Here is a 26,759-nt window from a genome sequence, read left to right as displayed (position 1 = left end):
CCCCCCTTATTCTTCTGAACTCCAGCGAATATAATCCTAATCAACTCAATCTCTCCTCATATGTCAGTCCCGCTATCCCAGGAATCAGACTGGTAAACCTTCGCTGCACTCCCCCTATAGCAAATACATCCTTCCTCAGATAAGAAGAACAAAACTGCACACAATATTCCAGGGGTGGTCTCACCAAGGTCTTATATAATTGCAGCAAGACATCCCTGTTCTTGTACTTCAATCCTCTGGCTATGAAGGCCAACATACCATTTGCCTTCTTTACCGCCTGCTGCACCTACATGCTTACCTTCAGTGACTGGTGTACAAGGATACCAAGGTCTTGTTACACATTCCCCTCTCTCAATTTATAGCCATTCAGATAATAATCTGCTTTCCTGTTTTTGCTACCAAAATGGATAACCTCACATTTATCCACATTATACTGCATCTGCCATTAATTTGCCCACTCACTCAGCTTGTCCAAATCACCCTGAAGCATCTCTGCATCCTCCTCACAGCTCACCCTCCCACCCAGCTTTGTGTCATCTGCAAATTTGGAGCTATTACATTTAATTCCCTCATCTAAATCATTAACATATATTGTGAATATGGGGTCCCAGCACCAATCCCCAACATCATTTCCCTACTAATACTGATTCCTTTCAGTTCCACCCTCTCACTAAACCCTGTGCTCCCTAACATTTCTGGTATATTATTAGTGTCCTCCTTTGTGAAGACAGAACCAAAGTATGTATTTAGTTGGTCAGCCATTTCTTTGTTCCCCATTATAAATTCCCCTGTTTCTGACTGTAAGGGACGTACATTTGTCTTCAACAATCTTTTTCTCTTTACATATAGAAACTTTTACAGTCAGTTTTTCTGTTCCCTGCAAGCTTACTCTAGTACTCTATTTTCCCCTTCTTAATCAATCCCTTGGTCCTTCTTTTCTGAATTCTAAACTGCTCCCAATCCTCAGGTCTGTTATTTTTTCTGGCCAATTTGCATGCCTCTTCCTTGCATCTAATACCATCTCTAATTTCCCTTCCCGGTAAGCCTTGGTTTGGCCACCTTGCCTGTTTTACTTTTGTGTAATATTTGTTGGGTATTATGGGATAAAGGTAGTATTTAATTGAAAGGAAAAGCATACAGTTCTGTGAAGATTTGTGGTAGGTCAGAAGATTGGGCAGAACTTAAAAATCAGGAAAGAATGACTAAAACAAATTTGGGAAAAATTAGAGTATAAAAGCTAGCTAGAAATATAAATACAGATAATAAGAGTTTCTACAGGTATTTAACAATGAAAAGAGTAAATACGGTGAGCATGGTCTTCTAGAGAGAGAGTCTGGGGAATTAATAATGGGAAATAAGGAAATGGCAAAAGCATCGAACAAATATTTGTATGTGTCTTCACTGACACAAATGACATCCCTGAAATTCTTATAAATCAAGAGGTGAAAGGGAGGGAGTAACTTAAAATAATTAAAATCACCAGGGAAAGGGTAGAGAAAATTATTAGAGCTAAAGGCTGACAAGTCCCAGGACCTAATGGACTTCATCCTAGGGTCCTAAAAGAAATGGCTGCTGAGATAGTTCATGTATTGATGTAATTTTCCAAAAATTCCCTAGATTCTGGAAAGTTCCCATCAGATTAGAAAATAGCAAATGTAGCTCCTCTATTCAAGAAAGTAGGGAGACAGAAAGCGGGAATCTATAGGTCAGTTAGTCTAACATCTGTCATTGGGAAAATGCTGGAATCCATTATTAAGGAAGTAGTAGCAGGACATTTAGAAAATCATAATACAATTAAGCAGAGTCAACATGGTTTTATGAAAGGGAAATAGGCTTCACAAATTTATTAGAGTTCTTTAAGGATGTAACAAGCAATGTAGAAAAGGGGGAACCAGTAGATGTAGTGTACTTGGATTTCCAAAAGGCTTCGATAAGGTGCCACATCAAAGTTCTACCTGACATAGGGAAAATGCTAAAATCTATTATTAAGGAGGTTATAGCAGGGCACTTCAAAAATCTTACTGCAATCAGGCAGAGTCAACATGGTTTTGTGAAAGGGAAATCATATTTGAGTAATTTGTTAGAATTTTTTGAGGAATTAACAAGCAATGTGGATAAATGGGAACCTGTAGGTGTGGTGTACTTAGATCTCCAAAAGGCATTTGATAAAGTATCACATCAAAAGTTATACGCAAAATAAGAGCTATGGTGTGCGGTGTAACAAATTAGCATGAGTAGAGGACGGTTAGCTAACAGGAAGTAGAGAGTAGGAATAAATAGTCTTTTTCAGGTTGGCAAGCTATATTTAGGGATCAGTGCTGAGGCTTTAACGATTTACAATCTATATCAATGACTTTGATAAGGGACCAAATGTATAGTTGCTAAATTTGCTGATGGCACAAAGATAGGTAGGAAAGTAAGTTGTGAAGAGGGCATAAGGCGTCTGCAAAATAGATAGGTTAAATGATTGGGCAAAATATTCAGAAATGGAGTATAATGTGGGAAAATCTGAACTTGTCCATTTTAACAGGAAGAATAGAAGAGCAGCATGTTATTTAAATGGAGAAAGATTGCAGAGCTCTGCGATACAGAGGGTCTAGGTGTCCTGGCATTTGAATCACAAATAGTAAGCATGCAGGTACAGCAACTGATTAGAAAGGCAAATGGAATGTTGTTGTTTATTGTAAGGGAAATGAAATATAAAAGTAGGGAAATTTTCCTACAGTGGGTGAGACCACATCTGGAGTACTGTGCACAGTTTTGGTCTCCTTACTTAAGGAAGGATATAATTGCATTAGAAGCAGTTTAGAGAAGGTTCACTCAACTGATTCTGGGATGAAGGGATTCTTATGAGGAAAGGTTGGACAGGTTGGGCCTGTACTCATTGGAGTTTAGAAGAATGAGAGGTAATCTTATTGAAACATATAGGATCCTTACAGGGTGGATGCTGAGAGGATGTTTCCCCTTATGGGAGAGGCTAGATCTAGTGGGCAGAGTTTAAAAATAAAGGGTCTCCCATTTAAGACAGAAATGAGGAGATTTTTTTTCTCTCAGAGGGTAGTTAGTCTGTGGAATTCTCTTTCCAGAGAGCAGTGGAGGGAAGGTCATTAAATAATTTTAAGGTTGAGTTAGATCGATTCTTGATTGACAAGGAAGTCAAAGGTTATATGTGGTAGCCAGGAAAGTAGAGTTGAGGCCAGAATCAGATCAGGCATGATCTTAGCAAATTGCAGCGCAGGCCCGAAGGGCTGAATGCCTACGCCTGCTCCTAATTCATATGTTCCTATGTTTGACAACAACTTCTTGCGTACAGGTATTCAATCAATTCTTAATCCTGTTTTGACTGCTGGACTTTACTGTCTCCTTTAATTCAAGGTAAAATGGCATAGTGGAGAGGGGCATGTGACTCCATATGAAGTGAAAAGTTAAGGTGAAGAAGATTTATAGTTCCTTGATAAATAAAGCAGGATACTGAAATCCAGTATGTTTACATGCATCCTTAAGTGCCTTGCCTAGGCAAAGGAGGGTACAAGTTGACACATGATCCATATCTTAGCCAGTAGCAGAGCAAATGTTTTGCTTGGTGCATTGTTTCAGCTTGGCACTGGACAAACTAATGGGGTAGAAGTCCATTTGGAATATCCCGCAATCTTCAGTGTGAGACAATCTGATGCCAGGCAAATTACATCTGCAGACTTTACAATGTAACACACAAGACTGCAGCAAGAGCAAGTTCCACAGGGATTAAGCATAGGTGTAGTACATCTATTGGGCAGGTTTCCATGCAGCTGTGAGATCCAGTGATCAAGGAGACCCAGCAGACAATGATCATTTGTCAAAGCAATGTGCACAGTTCTTACAAGTGAGGTCTGGGACTTAACATGAAAGGGCAGTGATGTGACAAAATCAAACATTATTTCTCGTTAATCTTGGTACGCAGTTAAAATAGGTTATTGTTACCTATTTTTGTGTTGAACCGAGATCACATAATCCTGATTGTTAGATGTGTCGATCAATTATAATCATTGTCCTTGGTCATCTTCCCTAATTTTCCTCATGCAACTTAGTGTCAAATTTTGCTTTAAAACACTCTGTGAAGTGTCTTGAGCTGTTTCATTATGTCAAAGGCACTATATAAATACAAGTTGTTGTTGTTGAGTTCAAGGCAATAATGTAACATCACTCCACAGTTCATTTTTAATAATGATGCTAGACCCATAGCCAGTGAGTGTGTGTCAGTTAAACATTATTCAATTTCATCAGGAACACTCAGCATAGCCTCAGCTCAAGAATGTTTGTGCCCTTGATGAGAAGAACATTGGATCTTTTAAACTACAGGGTTGCCTTCCATACTAGCATTGGATATGATAAGATTATGGGATAGCACAACAAATACTTTGCTTCCACCTCAGAAACCCGAGATTTGAACTAGAACCAAAGTTGCCTTTTGGGATAAACATAAGGATCCCAAATGAAATAGGTGCAGATTGTGGCAACCCAGTGCCAAATGGGCAAATGTCCCCAGAACAATACCATCCTCAATCCAACAAACACACAAACAAATACTGCAGATACTGGAAATCTGAGAAAAGTGCTGAAAATACTCAGCAGGTCAACCAGCATCTGTGGCGAGAGAGGGAGAGAGTTAAAGCTTCAGGTCAGTGACCTATCATCAGTACTCAGAGCCAGGGCTCTGAGTACTGATGAAATATCATCAACCTGAAACAATGGCCCAGATCATCAGGATGCCGTGCACTTTGACGCTGCCCGTAAAGATTTCTATGACCTGACCCTTTTGTGATTTTTCAGCCTGGACTTCAGATCCCAGATGAAGCGTTGATGGGTCAGGGCAGGCATCAACAGGAAAGACCATTGAGCGCAAGAAAAAACGAACAAAGAGAAGACACGCAACCCCCCCCCAAGCCTTCCCTCCTTTTCAAGACAGTAGCTGCAGTGTTCAGGTAAGTTTTTAAAGGTCTCAAGGCTTGCTGTGGGAGTGTAGTCGGGGTGGGTGGAGTAGTCGGTTTGGATCGGGGGGGAATTGGGTTGAGTTGAAAAGGTAGATGGGTGAGGATAGTCAGTTTGGGTTGGGGTGTAATTGGGGGGACAGTTGTGGTGTTCAGTTAGGTAATGCTGGCTGATCAGGTGTTAACCAGCACAACATTTCCTAGATAAGTACTGTGTGCAGGTAAGTCCTGCCAACTGGCCCAAGTCTCTGACACTGAGGATATTTCTAATTTTTTGAGTGTTACAACCTCTGTGGGGTCTTGACATGTATCTCCCAACCTAAGTTCCAATCTCTGATGATACGGGTACTGGAATATTTGGGTCATTAACACTGTTTAACCTCATCAATCTCATTTATATATACTCAATGCCCATCGTCACGATGCTATTCACATTGAACAGGACAAGACACTTTATTTAGATCAGAAATTGTTATGATAAAGTTAACCTGGGACTGTTCTGGCTCTTCACCTTTCCCCTCAGTTAGAACATCTTTAAAATGACTTTGTCAAAAGGCAGAGCAGCAGCTTGGGACGAGTGCCAATCCACTCAGCTAAATTGACAGAGACTATGAAAGACGATTAGAAAAAGTCCTAACAGAAATAGATCTTTCCTAATATGCATTTGATGCTATGGTGAGATATGTGCAAGGACAGAATCACTACTGGGACAAGTTTTCACTCACCTGGATACCACCAGTGGAAGAATTAACATTTTCAGCATCCTCATCAACAGCTCACCAGGGAACTGGAAATACTTGATTTCCTTAAAAAGTCAAAAACACATAAAACCAGGTGGACCCCATAAAAACTGGCAATAAATTTGCAATAAGACATGCTGAGTGAACCAGCCTTTTTACATAAATACTACTTGGAAATAAATGTCAACAGACTTTGGTAGCATTTAGAAATGCCATTGCATGTTTCACTGGGATATATGATAAAATGCAATTACTTTGAAAAATAAGAGGGAGAGTAGAGAAACAGTTTTTAAAACAGGTCAAAAAGTTCCCAAATAATTAGCTTTTGTATATTAATGCCATATATATATATATGGCACCTTTTGGCCAAAATGTAATCGAAATACATTTGTCAAGATGGAATTGTGAATATCACTTCATTACTAGTTGCCAGTTGCATAGATGATTAATAAGATTCCTTTTAGTGAGTTGATGTCGAATACTTTTTGGAGTTACCTACCTGTTCGGAGAGATGCCTGGTCCTAAGGAAGAACCCCAGCGAGCACCCGATAATAACTGACAACACCGAGAGAATGAGCAAACCATTCTTTTTAAAGACACCTTTGATCTGAATCGAGACTGTAGCAAATGCTACCGCCATCGTCCCCGGGTTTGCTGCGCTACAAGAGACCGCTAGTTTATGTAGTTGTGTGACTGCTCGCAAACAGGGGCTCAGCTCGAATGTCCCATCATTGCGCTTTACACAAACACACACACACAAAACACAATACCCCTGATCTCCAAACCAAAATTCGTCAAATAGAAAGCACGCACCAGCTGCCATTATTATCCCAAACTGATTACTCCAATCCCATTATCAGAGAATTCATTAAGTATCAAAGACGATTATTGAACACTAAGGCTTGAGTTCTGCGAGCACTGGGAGAAACCTTCCGGTTTTAGGAGTAAAATATTCTAAATGATTCTAAAAAAAACGTAAACTAAATTAAAACACAGCACAATATTTATTAAAAAGTCACTCCTAAAATGGCTTTCCTTGCGTCCCAACCCATAAAGTCATTTTTAAACCAAAAATGTTAATTTTAAATTAATGAAACTAGAAACTAAGTGTGATACATTAACTACCCAGCCTGGTAATGAGATGCACAGACCAGGTTCCATCTGTGAACAGGTAGTTGTTCCCAATACAGTGGAGAAATGGAGGCACCTAGGCCGATAGAGAGCCAAAATGTGGATTGGTGGAAAAGGCATATGGAATTCCGGGGTTTATATGAAGAGGACTGAATATAAAAACATGGAGTGATAATGAATCTGTGGAAGATGTTGGGCCACGATTTTGGGCGGAGAAGGCTGAGAGAATGTGTAATGGAAATATTTGAATGGGTTTAAAAATGAATGACCATTTCCACTGGGTGAATGAATCAGTAACAATGAATCGTATATTTAGGATTAGTACTAAAAGCCTACACAGGAGCTTACAATGTTTTTCATGTAAATGGTTACTCGAATATGGAATGTTTTACTTCATCTGGCTGTTATAGTATTTAAACGCAATTGTTTCAACAACAAAAATATTGAAGAATGCTGGACAGAGGGAGGAAAGAGGATTAGTGTCGTTATCTCCAATAGGAAACTAGGATTGATGAAGGTAAGATGCGACAAATGGCCTGCTGTTTTCAAATTTCTGTAATTCCATGATCTAAACTGGGATAACAGGAGGGACACTATAACACGTTTTCAAATAGAATACTACAGCCACAACAACGCATGAAAGTCAACTTTTTTAAGATATTAATTAAACAGATGTGGGTATTGCTGACATTTATTACCCATACCTAGTTGCCTTGTGTGCAGCACTTTGTTAAAGTATTTGTGAAAATCAAGATACATAATGTCGGCTAGGCAACCAAGATCTACCAATTTGGAAAATGTCTTCACAAATTCAGTCAGACTGGTGAGATATAACCTTCTTTTCCTGAAACTATGCTGAGGTTTCCTAACAACCCTTCTCCTTCAAAGTGAAAGACTTGCATTTATGTAGTGTTTTTCATGACCTCAAGACACCCCAGAGTGCTTTACAGCTAATGAAGTACATTTGAGGGTAGTCACAGTTGTAAGGTAGGAAATGCAGCACTTGCACACAGCGAACTCCCACAAACACGATGTGAAAATGACCTGATAATTTTTTTTTATCTGATGTTTATTAAGAGATAAATATTGGGCAGAACACTGGGGCTTCACTCCCCTGCACTTCTTTGAAATCGTGCATGGGATCCTTTATATTCACCTGAGAGCAAGCAGGCCTTCGGTTTAACATCTCATCTGAAAGATGTCACCTGTGACAGTGCAGCACTCCCCTCACTACTGCACTGGAGAGTCAGCTTTGACTTTTCCACTCAAATCCTGGATTGGGACTTCAATCCTCAAACCTCTTGGCTCAGTGGTGAATGTTCTACGAAGTGAACCACAGGTGGCAAGGTTTCAATGATCAAACAAAGATCACTTCTATCCCATTTTCTATTCTTTTTTCCCCACCACTGGCCCCTCCCCCCATCTCACCCTCAAGGGGCCATCTGTTACTTGATCCATGTTGTTCTTTCACACAATGCTACCCTTGTTCTGCTATTATCACATTCTGCTTTCTTACCTTTACGCCACTAACAGCACCTTTTTTTAGCCCTTACTACCACCATTAACATTTCCCTTGTCCTTTAGTTCATGACATCTTTGTCAATCCCTCCTTTGTCCCTATCACTGGCCTTCTATCTAGCTTCACCTGCCCCACACCGCTTAAACGGTATAAATGTCATCACATTTCCATCTCTCTTCAGCACTGAAGAAGGGTCATATGGACTCGAAACATTAACTCTGTTTCTCTCTCTTCACGGATGTTGCCAGATCTGCTGAGTTTTTCCAGCATTTTCTGTTTTTGTTTCAGATTTTCAGCATCCGCAGTATTTTGTTCTTATCACTTCTGTCTGCTTGTCTGTAACTAATGGGGCTGTCACTTCCGAGTTCTGATTTATGGCCATCCACTATTAAATACTGACACACGCGCATTCCCCTCCAGTCCCAGGCTGTGGGGGAATGATGATGGGGAGAGCGACTTGCCTATAGTTTATCATAAAGCTGCCAGGTTTCAGGCTGCAGGTTCTGCTCGCTGCTTTTAAGTTTCCCGCCAGCTGTTGCCTTGTGTCCTCACTTCCCCCGGTAGTGGGAGTGTTATGGGATATTCAGTGGGCGGGACTTTCCCCGGACGGAAGTGATTGGAATTTGCGAGGAGCTTCAGGAAGTTTTCACTTGGAGAGGTGTTTGCAGGTTTTGGTGGCAATGGCTGTTCTGCGGGTTGCTTCCACTCTGAGCAGGGCCAGCAGATGCATCCTGATTCGGAGCAGCAGCTCCAGTCCAGACCCTGACTATCTGCACAAGAGCATCGTGCCAACCAACCATTTCCAAAATAGTTTGCCGCGGTCAGTGTTCACCTCCACGTTTCTCCTGCTGATGAAACGAATCTCAGTTCTCTTGGCAGGTTACTGGGTGAAAGGTCATCTTGCCAGCCTGTGGCTGTAGCAGCCGCCTGCTCCAAAGCTGCTGGTTAATGTAACGTTAGCGCAGGATGAGTTGTACAATAACAGAAAGTTATTCACCACCGGCTGGAGGGTGATTCTTGTAGCAGTCAGCTAGAGTTTGAATGGACTGTGGTTTGAATGGAGGTTTGTTGACACATTCACATTGCTGGAGGCCCACTTTGATGCTTATCAGCAGCTATTTACAGACAAGTTACCCTTGTTTAAATTAGTTCACAAGATGTGAGCATCGCTGTCAAGGCCAGCATTTATTGCCCATCCCTAATTCCCCTGAGTCGAATCTTTGCAATCCTTGTGGTGTACCTCTTTGACCAGGCTTTTGGTCATCTACCCTAATATCTCCTTATGTGGCTCAGTGTTGTATCTTGTTTTATAATGCTTCTGTGAAGCACTGTGAAGTGTTTTATTCTGTTAAAGGTACCATATAAATACAAGTTGTTCTTCTGCAGGCACACAGTGCTGTTAGGAGGTTCCAGGATATTGACCCAGCAATGATTAAGTACCGGCGATATATTTTCAAGTCAGGATGGTGTGAGAATTGCAGGTGCTGTTCCGACATGCCTGTTGCTCTTGTACAAGGTGACAGAGGTTGCAGATTTGTGAAACTTAGGTTTCCAGTGAGTCATTTTGCTGGTTGTATATTTTGCTTGTGACATTGGCCTGAAGCTACTAACTTGAAATAGGATATTTATATCAACATTTTTATTTATGTTGCATCTTTAAGACAATAAAATGTCCCAAGGTGCTTCACAGGTGTGCTATAAAGCAAAATTAGACACTGAACAACATAAGGCAATATTAGGGTGGATAACCAAAAACTTTGCAGAATTGGAGGCCATTCAGCTCATCATGTCTGTCCTGGCTCTATTAATATAGTATATTAATGGAAACTCAGTTATGCCATGAATTGATTAGATATTTGTCTTTCCTTCTGATGTTTGGGGTCATATCTAATCAGGCAAATGTACAGAAATCCCTAAGCATCCAATTTGAGATGGGTTTAATATTTTAATCTACATCCTAAAAATGTGGCACTAATTGCGTTCAGGTAGTACCATTAGTTATATTCATTGTTTATCACAGCGAGAAAATACCAGAACTTTTCTTTGCTCACTTCCATTACCTATAAAGTCACTCCATTTTTATTTGAATTCAACTGAAAAACTTAAGTCCTTGGGACATGTTCCAAAGCTGGACTGTAAACTGCTTCCTCATCTATATAAATAAGTCCCATTTTCTGATTTTAGTGGGCCTTTTGGGTGTTGGTTAGCTCAGTTGGCTGGACAGCTGTTTTGTGGTGCAGAGTGACGGCAACAGCACAGGTTCAATTCCAGTACCTGCAGAAGTCATCCATGCCTTTTCGACCTCCCCCCGCACCTGAGGCGTGGTGATCCTCGGGTTAAACTCACCAGCAGTTGTGTGTCTCTAAATGAGGGAGCAGCCTCTGGTTCTCTGGGACTTTCACTTTAGTGGGCCTTTTGCTCAGGGTTCTGCAGTTCCTGTTTTTTTGTACAGGTTACTGGAAGTTGCATATGGACTGGACACCTTTGAGCTTCTGAGCAGTTTTGGCATACCCTCACCCTGCTTGTCTGTGTCCAATACCACCCCTCCCCATTCCTCCTCCAAACCAACACAGTTTCTCAGCTGAGAGAGAGGGAGGAATCCAATGTCTTAATACTAGTTGGAATCCTATATGAAATAAAGAGACTGGTGTGATGATTGGGAAAATGTCACACTGGTGTAGTTGGGGATGTGGTGAGGGTGTGGCTGAGGCAAATTGAAAACAAACAAGGAGTTAACATGTACCAGCTATGCTATCCCTGATTAGCTTACATTTGCTATTCAAAGTATAAAGTTGTCCATTCCCCAGTATCTACGATTCTTCCTCTTTAAGTTATCAGATGTCTAATAAAACACAAGGCCTCCAGATGCACTTAGGTTTGCACAATAATTCACAATTTATTAACTTTGGGATGTGATTATATTGCAAGATGGTTCCTTTCATTTTCTGTTTATACCATGTTAAGTAAGTAGTTAAACAAGTTAGATGTAATTTTTAAATTATCCTGTTGTGAATATTGCCTTATGACCATCAAATTTCAGCTGTGAAATGAAGCACTTAAGACTTACTGTTATATGCAGTTATAACCCCTGGGGCATTCTGTTCCAGATGTGATACCAAACAATATCTGTAAAGGAAAGAATTCAATTCTACTGTATATGTTATGACTTAGGAGAATTTTTAATTATATAACTTCAGTCTGTCATTAGTGTGATTAATGTTGTTACAGTGTAATGTTTTATATAGCTATACGCATGAAAATTGCAGATGATGTAAATTAAAAGATTTCCCTTGTAATTATGCCTGTCAATCTATCTCTTATTGTCACCCTGCAGGTTTAGGCTGTACTGGTAATGTATTTTCTAACCCTTTTTTTTAATCCAAAGGTTACCAATTCCGAAACTGCAGGATACAATGCAGCGTTACCTGACTGCACAGAAGCCACTTTTGGATAATGACCAGTATAGGTAAGTAAACAGAGGTCTGAATGCCAGAGAGCCAATATTTTTGTATTGTTATCTAATACTCCTAATATATAACAGGAAGAAATAATCAGCCAGTCTGATCTGTGTCCATTCCAGTATTTTGGTGTATGTTTTGCTCTTGGGACAAGTGCATTCACTTAGCCACATTGGCCAATCTTTACTAGTTACAATAGCTGATTAGACAAAGATTTGAATTACATACACAAAGCCTGACAATATATTCTGTCTTATCCAGAATGACAATAGACACATGCAGAGATTACCCAGAAATTTATAATTTGAATTAAAATCTCTCTGGCAGTTTGTTAATTTTTAATGCAATTTTAACATTATACAGTTATGAAACTTTGCTGTTATCTTTCATTTGTTATGCCATTCTACAGTTAGTTATACTAATGTACAATACTTTATGAAACTGTGACTCATAAACTTTGTTCTACCTTACAATTATCGACAATGCTGGAAAACACCAGTTATAAATCATTGTTGTGGAATGGCAGAATGCACGTTCTATTTCCAGATTTCTGTGTTACAGCCAGATATTGCTGGGAAGAGTTGATTTTTTTTCCCTGCAGAGGAGAGATTCTGACCACTCAAATGTGCTTTATAGCAGCTGGTTTAAACCTTCAGTGCAGTAGCTGCTTGGTCACGTCTGCTGTGTTTTGGGAATATGAAGAGGGGGGAAAAAAAAGACTTGCATTTTTATAATGATCTTCACAACCACCAGGTATCTCAAAGTGCCTTATTGCCACTGGAGGACCTTTGAAGTGTTGTAATGTAGCTGGTATGTGCTGAGCAAACTCCCACAAACAGCAATGTGATAACGACCAGATAATCCACTTTTTGTGATGTTGAGTGAGGGACAAATATTGACCTAGACAGCGGGTATAACACAGAGATAAAAACAAAAAAACTGCGGATGCTGGAAATCCAAAACAAAAACAGAATTACCTGGAAAAACTCAGCAGGTCTGGCAGGATCGGCGGAGAAGAAAAGAGTTGACGTTTCGAGTCCTCATAACCCTTCGACAGAACTTGAGTTTCTTGGACTCGAACTCAAGTTCTGTCAAAGCGTCGTGAGGACTCGAAACGTCAACTCTTTTCTTCGCCGATGCTGCCAGACCTGCTGAGTTTTTCCAGGTAATTCTGTTTTTGTAGCAGGTATAACACTCCTGCTCTTGCAAATAGTGCCATGGGAATTTTTTTTCACATCCATCCCAACAGATGGGGCCTCAGTTTAATGAATCATCCAAAAGACAATACCTCTAACAGTGCAGCATTCCCTCAGTACTGCACTGGAGTGTCAACCTTGACTTAGTGTGTTTTATTTTGGGGAGGTGACAAAGGAAGTATTGGGAGATATATATTTGTTTCATGATTAGTAATAGGAATAGATGTAAGAAAAGATTGACCTTTTTTTAAGAAAATACTAAAATGACTGATATCCCTTACACCATTTTTCACAGTCATTCAGATAAAACAATTTATTTAAAAAGAAAAAATTATTTCTGATAGCCCAATGGCAGCATTATAGCACTGGAGAACATGTGGAGAATACACTGCAGGAATGTTTTGTTACTGAGTAGGCATTTGCAGTCGCATCTCTCAAGTTGGAAGGATATGGATTAAAGCCACATTTCTTGAGCATGTATTGTAGGCTGGCACTCCAATGCAGTGCTCTGGAAGTGCTGCATTGTAAGAAATGTCATCTTTTGGATGTTAAAATCAAGGCGCAGTCTACTTTTGGTGTTGTTCAGTTGAACATAAAAGATTCCATGGTACTTTTTGAACATGAGAAAGGGGTTCTCCCTGGCAAACATTCCTCTTTTCAAGCAACACCACAAAACAGGTTAATTAGTTATTCATGTCGTTTACTGTTTGTAGGATTCTGCATGTTACTTGCTGCATTTGCCTATGTGACTTTAAAATGTAATCTATTTTTGTGGTTTGAGATGTCTTGGAGATCTGCTAAGAACCATCATAAATTTCCTCCTGCTCTATCTGTGAATCTTGGTGATGAATGTCATCAGGCTGTTCAGACTGTACTAACTGAAAATTATAGTACCTGACTTTTCTTTTTCTACACACTTCCAGCAGAGCTCAATAAACAATGATTAGGAAACAAGTACTCTGGCAGAATTTTCCCTTCCCGAATGCATGATGCTAAGGCCTCAGCTAAGATCCATTAACTAACCATAGACTGAAATCATCCTGTGTGTAGGGCATGGGGGCCACTGGAGAACTGGGAACTGTGTAAACCATTCTTACTAGTGGTTTTGCTTTTCAATAAAGTATTAATTTCTATATGAACCTTTCTTTATATCAGATGCTGGTTGACTTTTATAGATGAACTCTTTGAAAAGATTTGTGTAATTTGAAAATTTGTAATTATGTTCTGTGGGGATTGACTATGTACAGAATTAATTGTTATCAACAAGATGGCAATGGGACATCACAAATAGAAAAACAAGGATGTAAATGTGAAGGAACACAGCCGTGCCTCTCTAAGTATCTAATTTTCCCAACTGTCCAGTTTGAATGGGACAGTCCAGGGTTTGAGCAGATCATTTCAGAACCCAGTAAAATAAAGCCAGACACCAAAAGCTTGCCTCCTAAAAATCCACAAGTGGAGCTGTACTCAAGTTTGAGATTACTTCAGCCACAAAAATCTCTGAATCCAAGCTGTGATCTTGCCTCTGTCTGATTTTAGACTTGCCAAAGGTGGCAGTTAACAATTCTGGGCAAATTAAATAATTCCTCTCCTGATTGGTCAGATTGGTAATGTACAGATCATTAACTTTTGTGGTCTATTTTTTCCTATTGTAGGAGAACTGAACAGTTGGCTGAAGATTTTGAAAAGGGAATTGGTAAACAGCTGCATGAAGAGCTTGTAACGCAGGACAAAAGAAACAAACACACCAGTTACATTTCGGGTGAGATCCACAAACCATTTATCTGGCCTGCTAGACCAAGGGTAAAGACAGAACTGATATACCAAACTACACCATTTGCACATGGAAAGAATCTGGCTACTTTCTTAGTTGAGGAAAGACAACTGCTGTCAGTATTTTTACTCCTTCTGTATCATGCCTGGAAAAATGATAGTACAGAATTAAATGTCTATTTGCTATAATATTTGTCATGCTCTTTTTGCCAACGTGATGCAAACCCATTGGTTAAAAGAAGTTGCCAACAACCAAGTATAAAATATTTGGTTTGCAAAATGATGCAGCTAATGATCTTTTTTAAAAACTTTCCATGTAATTCCCTTATCTCTGTGCTAAATTACATGAGTTATAGCAGCTCTCTGTAGCTGTCCCGATGATATATTGACTAACTGCAATGAAAAAATTGTGGTACTGAGTCATGCAAATAAAAATCCAATCCTCTGGTCTGTTATGTTTGTTGCTCTTCTGTGTAGAAGTGCCACAATTGACCTTAGCATCCCTGGCTTAGGATAGAGAAAAATCTGCCAAGGATCATTACTTCTGATCATTCAGTGATCCTTGGTGGAGTGTGTGTGCAGTGAACGAAAGCACGATCAAATTCAAGTTTGAAGTCTGCCAATCAAATGTCCTGCCAACCCTTACCAGGTGCATGTGTGGAAGAGATTAGCTGTGGGTTACTGGAGAATTTACAATACCTGTGGAACAATACCGCAGCATGTGTCACTTTCTTCATGAAAGAGGAAGATGAAACAAAATAATCTGGATAAGCAAATAAGTTCATTATGAGGCATATCACTTTAATTTAAAGATAAAATATCTATTTCAATGCTTGATATAGTTGTGTTTTTAGAATCTTTTCTTTCCCTTTATTTCTTTAGGACCATGGTTTGATATGTACCTCGCTGCACGTGAACCAGTTGTCCTGAATTATAACCCTTTTATGTCTTTTCATCCTGATCCAAACCCCGCAAACAATAATCAACTTACCAGAGCGACCAACATGACTGTGTCTGTACTGCGTTTCATGAAGACCTTTCGAGCTGGCATATTGGAACCTGAAGTTTTCCATCTCAATCCTGCTAAAAGTGACACATCTTATTTTAAGAACATCATTCGATTTGTTCCTGCCTCCCTTTCATGGTATGGAGCCTACATGGTGAATGCCTACCCACTTGATATGTCTCAGTACTACAGACTCTTCAACTCCACTCGTATTCCCAAACCTGTTCGAGATGAGCTGCTTACAGATGACAGTGGCAAACACTTGCTAGTGATGAGAAATGGCCATTTTTATACATTTGACGTTATTGATCGAGATGGAAGAATCAAAAAGGCTTCTGAAATCCAGGCCCACTTCAAGTATATTTTGTCTGATCCCAGGCCTCCCCCTGAATTTTGTCTTGGATACTTGACAAGTGAAAATCGAGATACTTGGACCTTGCTAAGACAGAGGCTACTGGAGGCTGGGAATGCACAGGTGCTGAATAAAATAGATACCGCCGTCTTCTGTATTTGTCTTGATGATGTCACTGTGAAGGACCACCTACAGCTCTCCCACAACATGCTTCATGGAAATGGCCTCAATCGTTGGTATGATAAATCCTTCAGCATTATATTAGCCAAAGATGGCAACGCAGCTGTGAACTTTGAGCACTCATGGGGTGATGGTGTGGCTGTCCTGCGTTTAATGAATGAAGTTTTCAAGGACACGACCCAGAGGCCTGCAATTTCAGGCACTGTGTTAACTGCAGCAATTGACTCCTCTCAGATTGTGCAGAAGCTCGAGTTCAAACTTGATGATGTTCTGAAATCGGGTATTTTGAGTGCCAAGGAAAAATTTGATGCCTCAGTGAGCACCTTGTCTTTCAGTGCGCTGGAGTTCAGAAAAGGTGGGAAGGAGTTTCTGAAAAAGCAAAACCTCAGCCCTGATGCAGTGGCACAACTCTCTTTTCAGATGGGGTTTTTGAGACAGTATGACCAAATGGTTGCCACCTATGAGTCATGTAGCACCGCGGCATTTAAACATGGTCGTACAGAAACCATCCGCCCTGCCACCATTTACACAAAAAAGTGCTGTGAGGCGTTTGTGAAGGAGCCATTGAATCACAGCATCTCAGAGTTGCGGACGATGATAGGCGAGTGTTCCAAGTATCATGGGCAGCTGACTAGAGAGGCTGCGATGGGTAAGTCCAGACATCCCATGGGTCTTCCCTCTCACTTTGATTTCCTTAGTTTATAATTTTCTGTCTAGTAATCTTCCGGCTCTAAAAGTGTTGACTTATATAGGATTATTTTTCTCTCATGTTCAATATCAGCATTCAAATGTTGGGGCCATTCATAATCACACCCATGTGGACACGCAGTTTGTGTCCATATGCAGCCAGACCTGGAAACATTCAGGCTTGGGCTGATGAGTGGCTAGTAACATTCATGCCACACAAGTGCCAGGCAATGACAATCTCCAACAAGAGAGAATCTCACTATTTCCCCTTGATGTTCAATGGCATTACCATTGCTGAATTCCCTATTATTAACATCCTGGGGGCTACCATTGACCAGAAACTGAACTGGACCAGCCATATAAATACTGTGGCTATAAGAGCAGGTCCGAGGCTGGGAATTCTGCAGTGAGAAACTCATCCCAACTCCCCAAAGTCTGTCCACCATCTACAAGGCACAAGTCAGGAGTGTGATGAGTAGACTTGCCTGGATGACTGCAGTTCCAACAACACTCGAGAAGCTTAACACCATCCTGATAAAGCAGCCCGCTTGATTGGCACCCCATCCCCCACCTTAAAATTTACTCCCTCTACCTCTGATACACAGCGGCAGCTGGGTTTACCATCTACAAGATGCACTGCAGCAACTCACCAAGGCTGCTTTTTCCAAACCCACAAAGGACAAAGACAGTAGTTGCATGGGAACACCACCACCTGCAAATTCCCTTGCAAGCCACACACCATCCTGACTTGGAACTATATTGCCATTCCTTCAATGTCGCTGGGTCAAAATCCTGGAACTCCCTTCCTAAGAGCACTGTGGGTGTACCTACGCTATGTGGACTGCAGCAGTTCAAGAAGACAGCTCACCACCATCTTCTCGAGGGCAGTTAAGAATGGGCAATAAATGCTGGCCTAGCCAATGAAGTGCATACCACGTGAAAGAATAAGAAAAAACAAAGACCAAATTCTCTCCATAGATTTTTACTGCAGCAAGGGAGGACATTTGGCCCATCATGTATATGCTGGTTCTTTGAAATTTCTAATCAATTAGTTCCTTTCCCTTTTAATTTTTGATTCTATTTTACAATAGGGTTCACATTATGAGCAAAAAAGCTGGGTGATTTTTTTTTACTTTCTCTAGCTCAGCAGTTCTGTTTACTGACTTATGCAGTAACTTGCATAACTAAAATCAAGTCGTGGCTAGTACTTTCTGATTAAAGTACATCACCCATTCCTCTCTGACTTGGATCTGGGAGAACAAAAATGGTAGTGTATTAATTTTGTCCCTGTCAGTAAAGATCATCCAAGCAACAGCCTCAGACTGCTATGAGTAAATGATGCTCCTGAATGAGCAGATTGTACCATTGTTGCCCTTGATTTTCTTAAATGTGTCTAATCTTCACTAAGACTGACCTCACCACTTTCAAATTAACCCAATATGCAAGAAACGAGATGCAGGGGCAATTATAACAATGGAGGGCACAGAAATCTGAGCCCTACTCTGTGAAATTTGGTGACTGTTCAGTGGGATGGGAACTCTGCATGGGAGGCTCATTAAGATTCTTGAAGATATACAGCACATCCCATTTTACCAGCCAGCAACTGTACCGTGCATTTACTATTTTCTGGGTCAAAGTGAATAATGTGATCCTAGTTTAAGGTGTTTTAAACTGAGAATCATTCTTGTGGCCCTCTTCTAAATGTTCTCCAAAGCCTCAAAAATCACCTACCCTATGAGGCTCCAAGAGTGGATTCCATGTTCTAAAGTCCTGTTCAAGAACAAAATGGAATGTTTAATTTTATACTGGATCGTAAGAGTGACTATATTCAACTATCTATTGGAAACATCAGTCACTATTTATTGTTTCTTTTCTCAACAGCTCAGGGATTTGACCGCCATTTGTTTGCCTTGCGTTACCTAGCAAAATCTAAAGGAATGGCTTTACCAGATCTATTTCAAGACCCATCATATATTCAAATTAACCATAATATTCTTTCTACCAGCACTCTCAGTAGTTCTGCTGTCCAGTTGGGGGGCTTTGCACCTGTTGTTCCTGATGGATTTGGTGTGGGTTATGGTGTCCATGATCACTGGATAGGCTACAACATCTCCAGCTATCCTGCTCGAGACCTTAAGGAATTCCTCAAGTGTGTGCACAAAAGCCTGGATGATATTTTCGATGTGTTGGAAGGACGACCGATCAACATCTGAGTTACAGGAGCCCAAGAATAGAAATGAATCAGCAGGAATGTAATGATTGTACTCTGCAACTATTGAACCTGTGCATCTGAAAGCACTTGTCATTAAGTTGATAAGTATATTAGAGAAAGAAGTGATACTTTAATCAATGTGCAGTGATTGAGTGGTAGGGTACACATTGGACATTGGCAATTTAACATTCTAATCTGGGTCAAATTGGAAAGATTAATCAAATGAAAGTCTCCATGGATTGCTGGCTATAAGGTTCTCTCTCAAATGATTATGGGCCCAAACTAATTAAGTGCTTAACAACATTAAGTTGCAATTCTCAATCGAGATCACAGAATCACTGAAAATACAGCACTGATGCAATAAATATGCTGTCTTGGAGCTGAAGGAAATTGTTGGGAACTTTTAATGTGTATTCAAATATGTATGCTACATCTGATCTGGAAGTACTTGATATTAATACAAGTTAGCTGAAATGGTGAGCATTTTAATCCTGAGCACTGAAATCTCTTGACTTGCTGAGCACATTTAGTTATTTTAATTTTGTGTGATGTGCTTCCTGTCCAACACTTATTTGATCAACTTAAGTTGCTCCTGTGACAGCCCATAACCATCATTGTTTTACTGCTGTAAGGTTGAAAATATTATTCAGCCACACCTGCGAACATTTCATGCATCCTCAATTACATTTTATTCAAATCCTAGTCACAACTCTTAGTGAAATGAGAACACCAATGTACATTAGTACTAGTGCATATTCAAGATATATTTTAACTTTAATAGATGGAGATGATTTTTAAATCTACATTGTGTTTCATAGACAGCAACTCACTGTATACCTCTTTTCCTATCGACACTGCTGTAATCTTACAATAGCTATGTGCTAGGGAGTTTTGGGCAAGCTTTTCTAAATGTTGCTTAATAATAATGTGATATAAACTTTAAGTTCACTATGCATTCTGTAGCTTTAATATTGGAAATATTAGGATGTAATAATCCCATGAAGAATCCTCTTTTTAATTTTTAGTTTTAATAGGCAGGTTTGACCAAAGGAATTTCACTTTTGGGGGCAGTAAGACAGTTACTAAGCATTCAGAGAGAAATGATATGTTTAATTATGCTACTTCAATGCAATTTCACAGTGCGCTTTGCACTGTGTTCATTTTATATTTGAATCAGGAGCAGAAAGTCATGTACCAAATGATAGTCATGTTTCAAAGTTAAGCTGAATGATTTTTTAAAATGAAATTGGACTAACTTTGGCATTTATATTGTATGAATGTAAGAGATGTAATTTAATAGAATAATCAGTTTTGAAATGAAACCAAAAATGAAGTGACTCACTTAACATTTGTATTGGAATTTCTTTGTCTCTCTCAATCTGAAGTTATCTTCTATGCTTTGTTATGATCTGACTCCCACTGAAATAATTGGAAAAACTTTTACTATGAATTTCTTCAGGCTTACTGATCTGGCACTGTAATTTCCAAGGTTTAGTGGAAATTCTTCTTGTGTAAGTAAATCTAAGCCAGTTTGGATTTGTTAAAGGCAAATCGTGTTTGACTAATTTGATTGAGTCTATGATGAGGTAACAGAGAGGTTTGATGTAGGTAATCTGGTTGTTGTGGTGCACATAACCTTCCAAAAGACGTTTGATAAAGTGCCTTGGAGCAGGCTTATCTGCCCATTAAAAATGAGGTCCATGGATTAAAAGGAACACCTGCAACAAGGGTACAAATTTGGCTTAGTGACAGGAAAGAAAGTAATGGTGGATGGGTGTTTTTCGATCTGGAGTAAGGTGGAGTTCCTCAGGGATTGGTGTTAAAACCACTGCTTTTCTTCATCTATGTTAATGACCTAGACTTGCAAGTGTACGATTGAAAAATTTGTGGATAACAAAACTTGAAAGTATTGTGAGGACGACAGTGATAAACTTCAAGAGGACATGTGGCAGATGAAATTTAATGCAGATAAGTGTGAAGTGATTCATATTGGTAGGAACCACAAGAAAAAGCAATACAAAATAAAGGATACCATTCTAAAAGGGGTGAAAGAACAGTGATACCTGGAGGCGTATATGCACTGATCAGTGAAGCTGACGGGGCACGTTGAGAAAGTTGCTAAAGCATATGGGATCTTGGGCTTTATAAATAGGGCCATAGCGTACAAACTCAAGGAAGTTGTAATAAAACTTTACAAAAAAACAGGTTCAACCCCAACTGGAGTACTGTGTACAGGTCTGGGCACCCCACTTTCCAAAGAATGTGAAGACATTCGAGACCGTGCAGAAAAGATTTACAAGAATAGTTCCAGGAATGAGGAACTTAGTTAGTTGGATAGATTGATGAAACTAGAACTGCTCTAAGAGATGATTTGATAGAGATTTTCAAAATCATAAGGGATCTGGACAGTAGATAGGGAGAGACTGTTCTGATTGGTGGAAGGGTCCCGATCTAAAGGTGATTGTCAAAAGATGCAATGATGACATGAGGAAAAACTTGTTTTATGCAGTGAGTGGTTTGGATCTGAAATGCAGTGCCTTTGTGCCTAGGCTTTCAAAAGAGAATTGGATAATTATCTGAAGCAGGGGAATAGGTCTGGGTAAATTGCTCTTGCAGAGAGTTGGCACATACATGACGGGTCAAATGGCCTTCTGTGCTTTAACCATTCTGTGAAATATGCATTTCCTCCAGAGTTATACAGAGATGCACAAATTCATCTGTGTTGCTTCTTCATATTTTTAATAACTATTTGAAGCTGTTCTTTAGTGAGATCATGAACCAATGGTTTCACTGCTGTATGTAGCAAAATCATTGATATACACTTGACTATCTATCGTCAACTCACAAAAATATTTCTGTAAACTGGAAATCTTACTGTTTCTTCCCCCACCCACCTTTCATCATTTTTAACATTGAAGGCTATCTGCCTCTAAAACCTGTGATCTATTAGATCAATTTTTCAGTGTGTCAACTTCATAGACAGCATGTGAGGCACCAAGATTGAGATATAAGTTGGTCTGTTGAACCTGAAGCATACAGCATATTGGCTAGAGTGCACAGCCCAGACCCAGGCAATCTTAAAGATGAAGGTTGATCTATATAATGAACACAGATTGCATCTATGATTGACCAACCTACCTACCTTTGGTTAAGTACATATACCGTTGGATAATGTCCTCTGCATAGAGGATAAACTGCACGTGTCTACTACATTAGCTCATGTACTGACAAAAATAAACAGTTGGAGATAAAGTATACTGACTACCTTATTTAACAGTTCATCATTGCCATGAAGTTTTTTTTTAATTAGTATTTAATTTTAAACTCCTGGAAAAGTGATTTGTAACTTAGTATCCAGACTTGCTGTCAGTAACCACAGAATGCTGAAGAGCTAGCAGCATGTTTAGATACTGGAATCAAAAGATGTCTTCCACAGTTGAACAAGGATGATGACAGACCCTCGGGCAACATTTTAATGATAATTCAGCTGGCCAGTGTTAAATTTAATTGGTCATAATTTAACTTCTTCAACCTTGGCACAAGGTGCAGAAAGGATTCATTAACAAATAAATGCCAGATGAAATAATGGTGCATTTGCTTCTCTTTCTCAGGTTATTTAAGTGCAAAAGAGAATCTTCAGCTGGCAAGTGTCTGTTGAGAGTCAAGTTCAAATTTTAACAAACCGATGAGTGACTTCATAGATTCCCACCGATTCCCGGATTTTCTCATCATAATCATTCCAATCCTAAGCAAAATAAAACAATAAGTTATATTTGTTTAAGTCTGATTTACACTTTTGCTACTTTTTAGCAGTTCTAACTCCTATGGAATAGAATGTGCAGGGAACTCACCTTTTCCATCAGATTAATCTCACCAAATTGTGTTCCGGATTCAGCCCCTTCTGCAGCAAATCCAGCCTAAATGCAAAGAATGAATTTCAGTTAACAGCTGAACAACACTTTATTATAATGATTAAATTTCCATTAAATTTATTTGACTGGGGCAAAGGATACACACCAATGGTGCAGCTTTTAATCTCATGGCACCAACTATTTATTACACTTGCCCACAGACCTTTTTGGGGACTTTTCACTGGAACTTACTGTGATTAGAAAGCCATTTTGGTACAGCTTCCTCTACAGTGCATCCGGGGCTTACCATGAGAGAGCAGGGCAAGTGACCTGTTTGTGTGTCATATATCCTAAGGATTATATATTACGTAGGATAAATGACACAAAAACAGGTCACTCGGCCCAGCCAGTGTTTATACTGGACTCGAGCCTCCTCATCCAATATCAGTGTAACCGTCTATTCCCTTCTCCCTCTTATGCTTATCTAATCTCCCCTTAAATGCATCTATACTCAGGTCCTTCTAATGTCCTTTAGGGATGGAAATCTGCCGCCGGCCTTACCTGGTCTGACCTACATATGACCCCAGACCCATAACATTGTGGTTGACTCTTAAATGCCCTCTGGACAAGGGCAATTAGGGATGAGCAATAAATGCTGGCCTAGCCAGTTACACCCACATTCCATGAATGAACCACTCCTGGTCGAAGCAAGTTCCCCATTCTCACAATCTTCGGGTAATGAAGTTTCTTCTGAATTACTTTCTTATACTCTGATTTTGCTCTTCCCCACAAGTGGAAACTTTTTGTTTATCAACTGTCAGCCTTAATTTTTCAAGAGAAGAGATCCAGCCTGTTCATCTTTTCTTTATGTATTTTTTTTACTCAAAGAATGTGGGCTTCACTGGATAGGCCAGCATTTATTGCCCATCCCTAATTGCCCTTGAGAAGGTGGTGGTGAGCTACCTTCTTGAACTGCTGCAGTCCATGTGGTGTAGGTACACCCAATGTGCTGTTAGGGAGGGAGTTACAGGATTTTGACCTGGCGATAGTGAAGGAACAGTGATATATTTCCAAGTCAGGGTGGTGAGTGGCTTGGAGCGGAACTTCCAGCTGATGGTGTTCCCATGTATCTGCTGCCCTTGTCCTTCTAGATGGTAATGGCCATGGGTTTGGAAGCTGCTATCTAAAGCCTTGGTGAGTTCCTGCAGTGCATCTTGTAGATGTTACAAACTGCTGCTACGGTGCGTCAGTGGTGGAGGGAGTGAATATTTGTGGATGGGGTGCCAATCAAGCGGCTGCTTTGTCCTGGATGGTGTCAAGCTTCTTGAGTGTTGTTGGAGCTGCACTCATCCGGGCAAGGGGAGAGTATTCCATCACACTCTTGGCTTGTGCCTTGTAGATTGTGGGCAGGCCTTGAGAGTTAGGAGGTGAGTTACTTTCTGCAGGATTCGTAGCCTCTGACCTGCTCTTGTAGCCACAGTATTTATATTGCTAGGCCAGTTCAGTTTCTGGTCAATGGTAACCCATAGGATGTTAATATTGGGGGATTCAACAGGGGAGACGGTGGCATAGTGGTATTTTTGCTGGACTAGTAATCCAGAGCCTCAGGGTAACGCTCTGGGGACCGAGGTTTGAAACCCGCAACAGCAGCTGGTGAAATTTGAATTCAATAAAAAATGATGGTGACCATGAAACCATTGTCATAAAAACCCATCTGGCTCATTAATGTCCTTCAGGGAAGGAAATCTGCTGTCCTTACTTGGCCTACATGTGATTCTTAAACAACCTCTGAAATTGTATCAAACCGCCAAAACCCCCCTCACTTTGGTTCAATACAGGTTTAGCATACTTTAGCCCTATTTCCAATTCTTTCTCTCTAGGAATAAAACGTGGTGCTTGATTTGCTTTTTAATGATCTTGCTAATCTGTGATACAACTTTTAGCGAATTGTATATTTACACTCCCAAGTTCCCTTTGTTCTTCTACTCCAAATAGACTCTCACCTTCCAAGAGATAAGTGACCCCCTAATTCTTCCTACCAAAATATACTACCTCACATTTATGAACGTTGAAATCATTTGATAATTATTTGTCACTCTGCAAATTTATGAATGTCCTCCTGTAATTTGTTACAGCCCTCCTCAATATTGATGATCCCCACCCCCGCAATTTGGAGCCACCAACAAAGTTTGAAATTGTATTTTTGATTCCGAAGTCCAAATTATTAATGTAATTTGAAAACCAGTGGTGCCAATACTGATTCCTGTGGAAAACCACTACCCACCATTTGGTACTGAACAGCTAGCTCTTCACTCCCACTCTTTGCTTTCTGTTTTGAAGTCAGCTAACAATCCATTATAGACTCATAGATGTTTACAGCACAGAAGGAAGCCATATGGCCCACCGTGTTCTCGCTGGCCAACAAAGATCTGATTACATTAATCCTATTTTCCAGCGCTTGGCACATAGTCCTGGTGGCTGTGGCAACGTGTGAATATCTAAATACTTAAATGTTACGAGAGTTTCTGACTCAACCACCCTTTCAGCCAGTGACTTTCAGACTCCCACCACCCTCTGGGTGAAAAAATTTTTCCTCAACTCCCCTCTTAGCCTTCCATCTCTTATCTTAAATCTATGCCCCTGGTTATTGACCCCTCCACTAATGGAAAAAGTGCCTTGCTTTCCATCCTACCTATGCCCCTCATAATCTTATACACCTCTATCAGGTCCCCTCTCAGCCTTCGCTGCTCCAAGGAAACCAACCCCAGCCTATCCAATCTTTCCTCATAGCTCAGACCCTTTAGCCCAAGCAGCATCCCGGTAAATCTCCTCTGCAATCACATCCTTCCGATAATGCGGTGACCAGAACTGCACGCAGTATTCCAGTTGTGGCCTAACTAGCATTTTATACAATTCCTAATAACCTCCCTGCTCTAGCATTCTATGCCTCGGCTAATAAAGGCAAGTATCCCATATGCCTTCTTAACCACCTTATCTACCTATCCTGCTACCTTTAGGGCTCTGTGGATATGCACACCAAGGTCCCTTTGATCTTCAGTACTTCCCAGGATCCTACCATTTATAGTGTAATCCCTTGCCTTGTTAGCCCTCCCCAAGTGCGTTATCTCACACTTTTCCGGGTTGAATTCCATTTGCCACTGATCTGCCCACCTGACCAGTCCATTGATATCTTCCTGCAGTTTACGGCTATCGTCCTATTTACCACCCTACCAACTTTCGTGTCACCCGCAAATTTCTTGATCACACTCCCTACATTTAAGTCCAAATCATTTATGTACACCACAAACAGTAAGGGCCCCATTACCAAGCCCTGCAGAACCCCACTGGAAACAGACTTCAAGTCACAGAAACATCCCTCTAACATCACCTCTGCTTCCTGCCTCTCAGCCAATTTTGGATTGTGCCACTTTGCCTTGGATCCCATGGGCTCTTAATTTCTTGACCAGTCTGCCATGAGGGACCTTATCAAAAGCCTCCCTAAAGTCCATGCAGACCATATCAAATGCATTACCCTCCTCAAAACATTCGATCAAATTTGTCAAACACGACCTTCCCTTAACAAATCCATGCTGACTATCCCTGATTAATCTGTGTCTTCCCAGGTACAGATATATTCTGCCCTTCAGAATTCTTTTAGTAACTTCCCCATCACCAAGGTTAGGCTGA

The 26,759-nt window shown here is 40.3% G+C and overlaps 3 protein-coding genes across 5 annotated transcripts in view; 1 reads left to right on the top strand and 2 right to left on the bottom strand.

The window, feature by feature from the left end:
* The window catches only part of slc1a7a (solute carrier family 1 member 7a), a 76,116-nt gene extending 69,769 nt beyond the window's left edge, over positions 1–6,347 (bottom strand). The window contains exons 1-2 of the mRNA XM_041207817.1: positions 6,207–6,347; positions 5,693–5,772 (exon numbers count right to left, since the gene is read on the bottom strand). Coding sequence (XP_041063751.1) covers positions 5,693–5,772; positions 6,207–6,347 — 221 coding nt within the window. The remainder of the gene's footprint in view (positions 1–5,692; positions 5,773–6,206) is intronic.
* Positions 6,348–8,964: 2,617 nt separating this feature from the next.
* Positions 8,965–22,473, top strand: cpt2 (carnitine palmitoyltransferase 2). 3 transcript variants are annotated; one of them, XM_041207719.1, is made up of 5 exons: positions 8,965–9,177; positions 11,743–11,823; positions 14,667–14,773; positions 15,667–16,971; positions 18,891–22,473. In XM_041207719.1, exons 1-5 carry the CDS (start codon positions 9,038–9,040, stop codon positions 19,220–19,222), a joined length of 1,965 nt encoding a protein of 654 aa, XP_041063653.1. In that variant the 5' UTR covers positions 8,965–9,037; the 3' UTR covers positions 19,223–22,473. The 3 variants fall into 3 exon arrangements, with proteins under 3 accessions (XP_041063653.1, XP_041063655.1, XP_041063654.1); XM_041207721.1 differs by having other exon boundaries at positions 8,967–9,015; XM_041207720.1 differs by lacking the exon at positions 8,965–9,177 and adding an exon at positions 9,789–9,911.
* czib (CXXC motif containing zinc binding protein) overlaps positions 19,887–26,759 on the bottom strand; it is a 24,012-nt gene continuing 17,139 nt past the window's right edge. The window contains exons 7-8 of the mRNA XM_041207722.1: positions 23,073–23,138; positions 19,887–22,966 (exon numbers count right to left, since the gene is read on the bottom strand). Coding sequence (XP_041063656.1) covers positions 22,889–22,966; positions 23,073–23,138 — 144 coding nt within the window. The 3' untranslated portion in view covers positions 19,887–22,888. The remainder of the gene's footprint in view (positions 22,967–23,072; positions 23,139–26,759) is intronic.

This window comes from Carcharodon carcharias, chromosome 16 (genome assembly GCF_017639515.1).
Source record: "Carcharodon carcharias isolate sCarCar2 chromosome 16, sCarCar2.pri, whole genome shotgun sequence".
Taxonomy (NCBI): domain Eukaryota; kingdom Metazoa; phylum Chordata; class Chondrichthyes; order Lamniformes; family Lamnidae; genus Carcharodon; species Carcharodon carcharias.
This window is presented reverse-complemented; position numbering and strand designations above follow the sequence as displayed.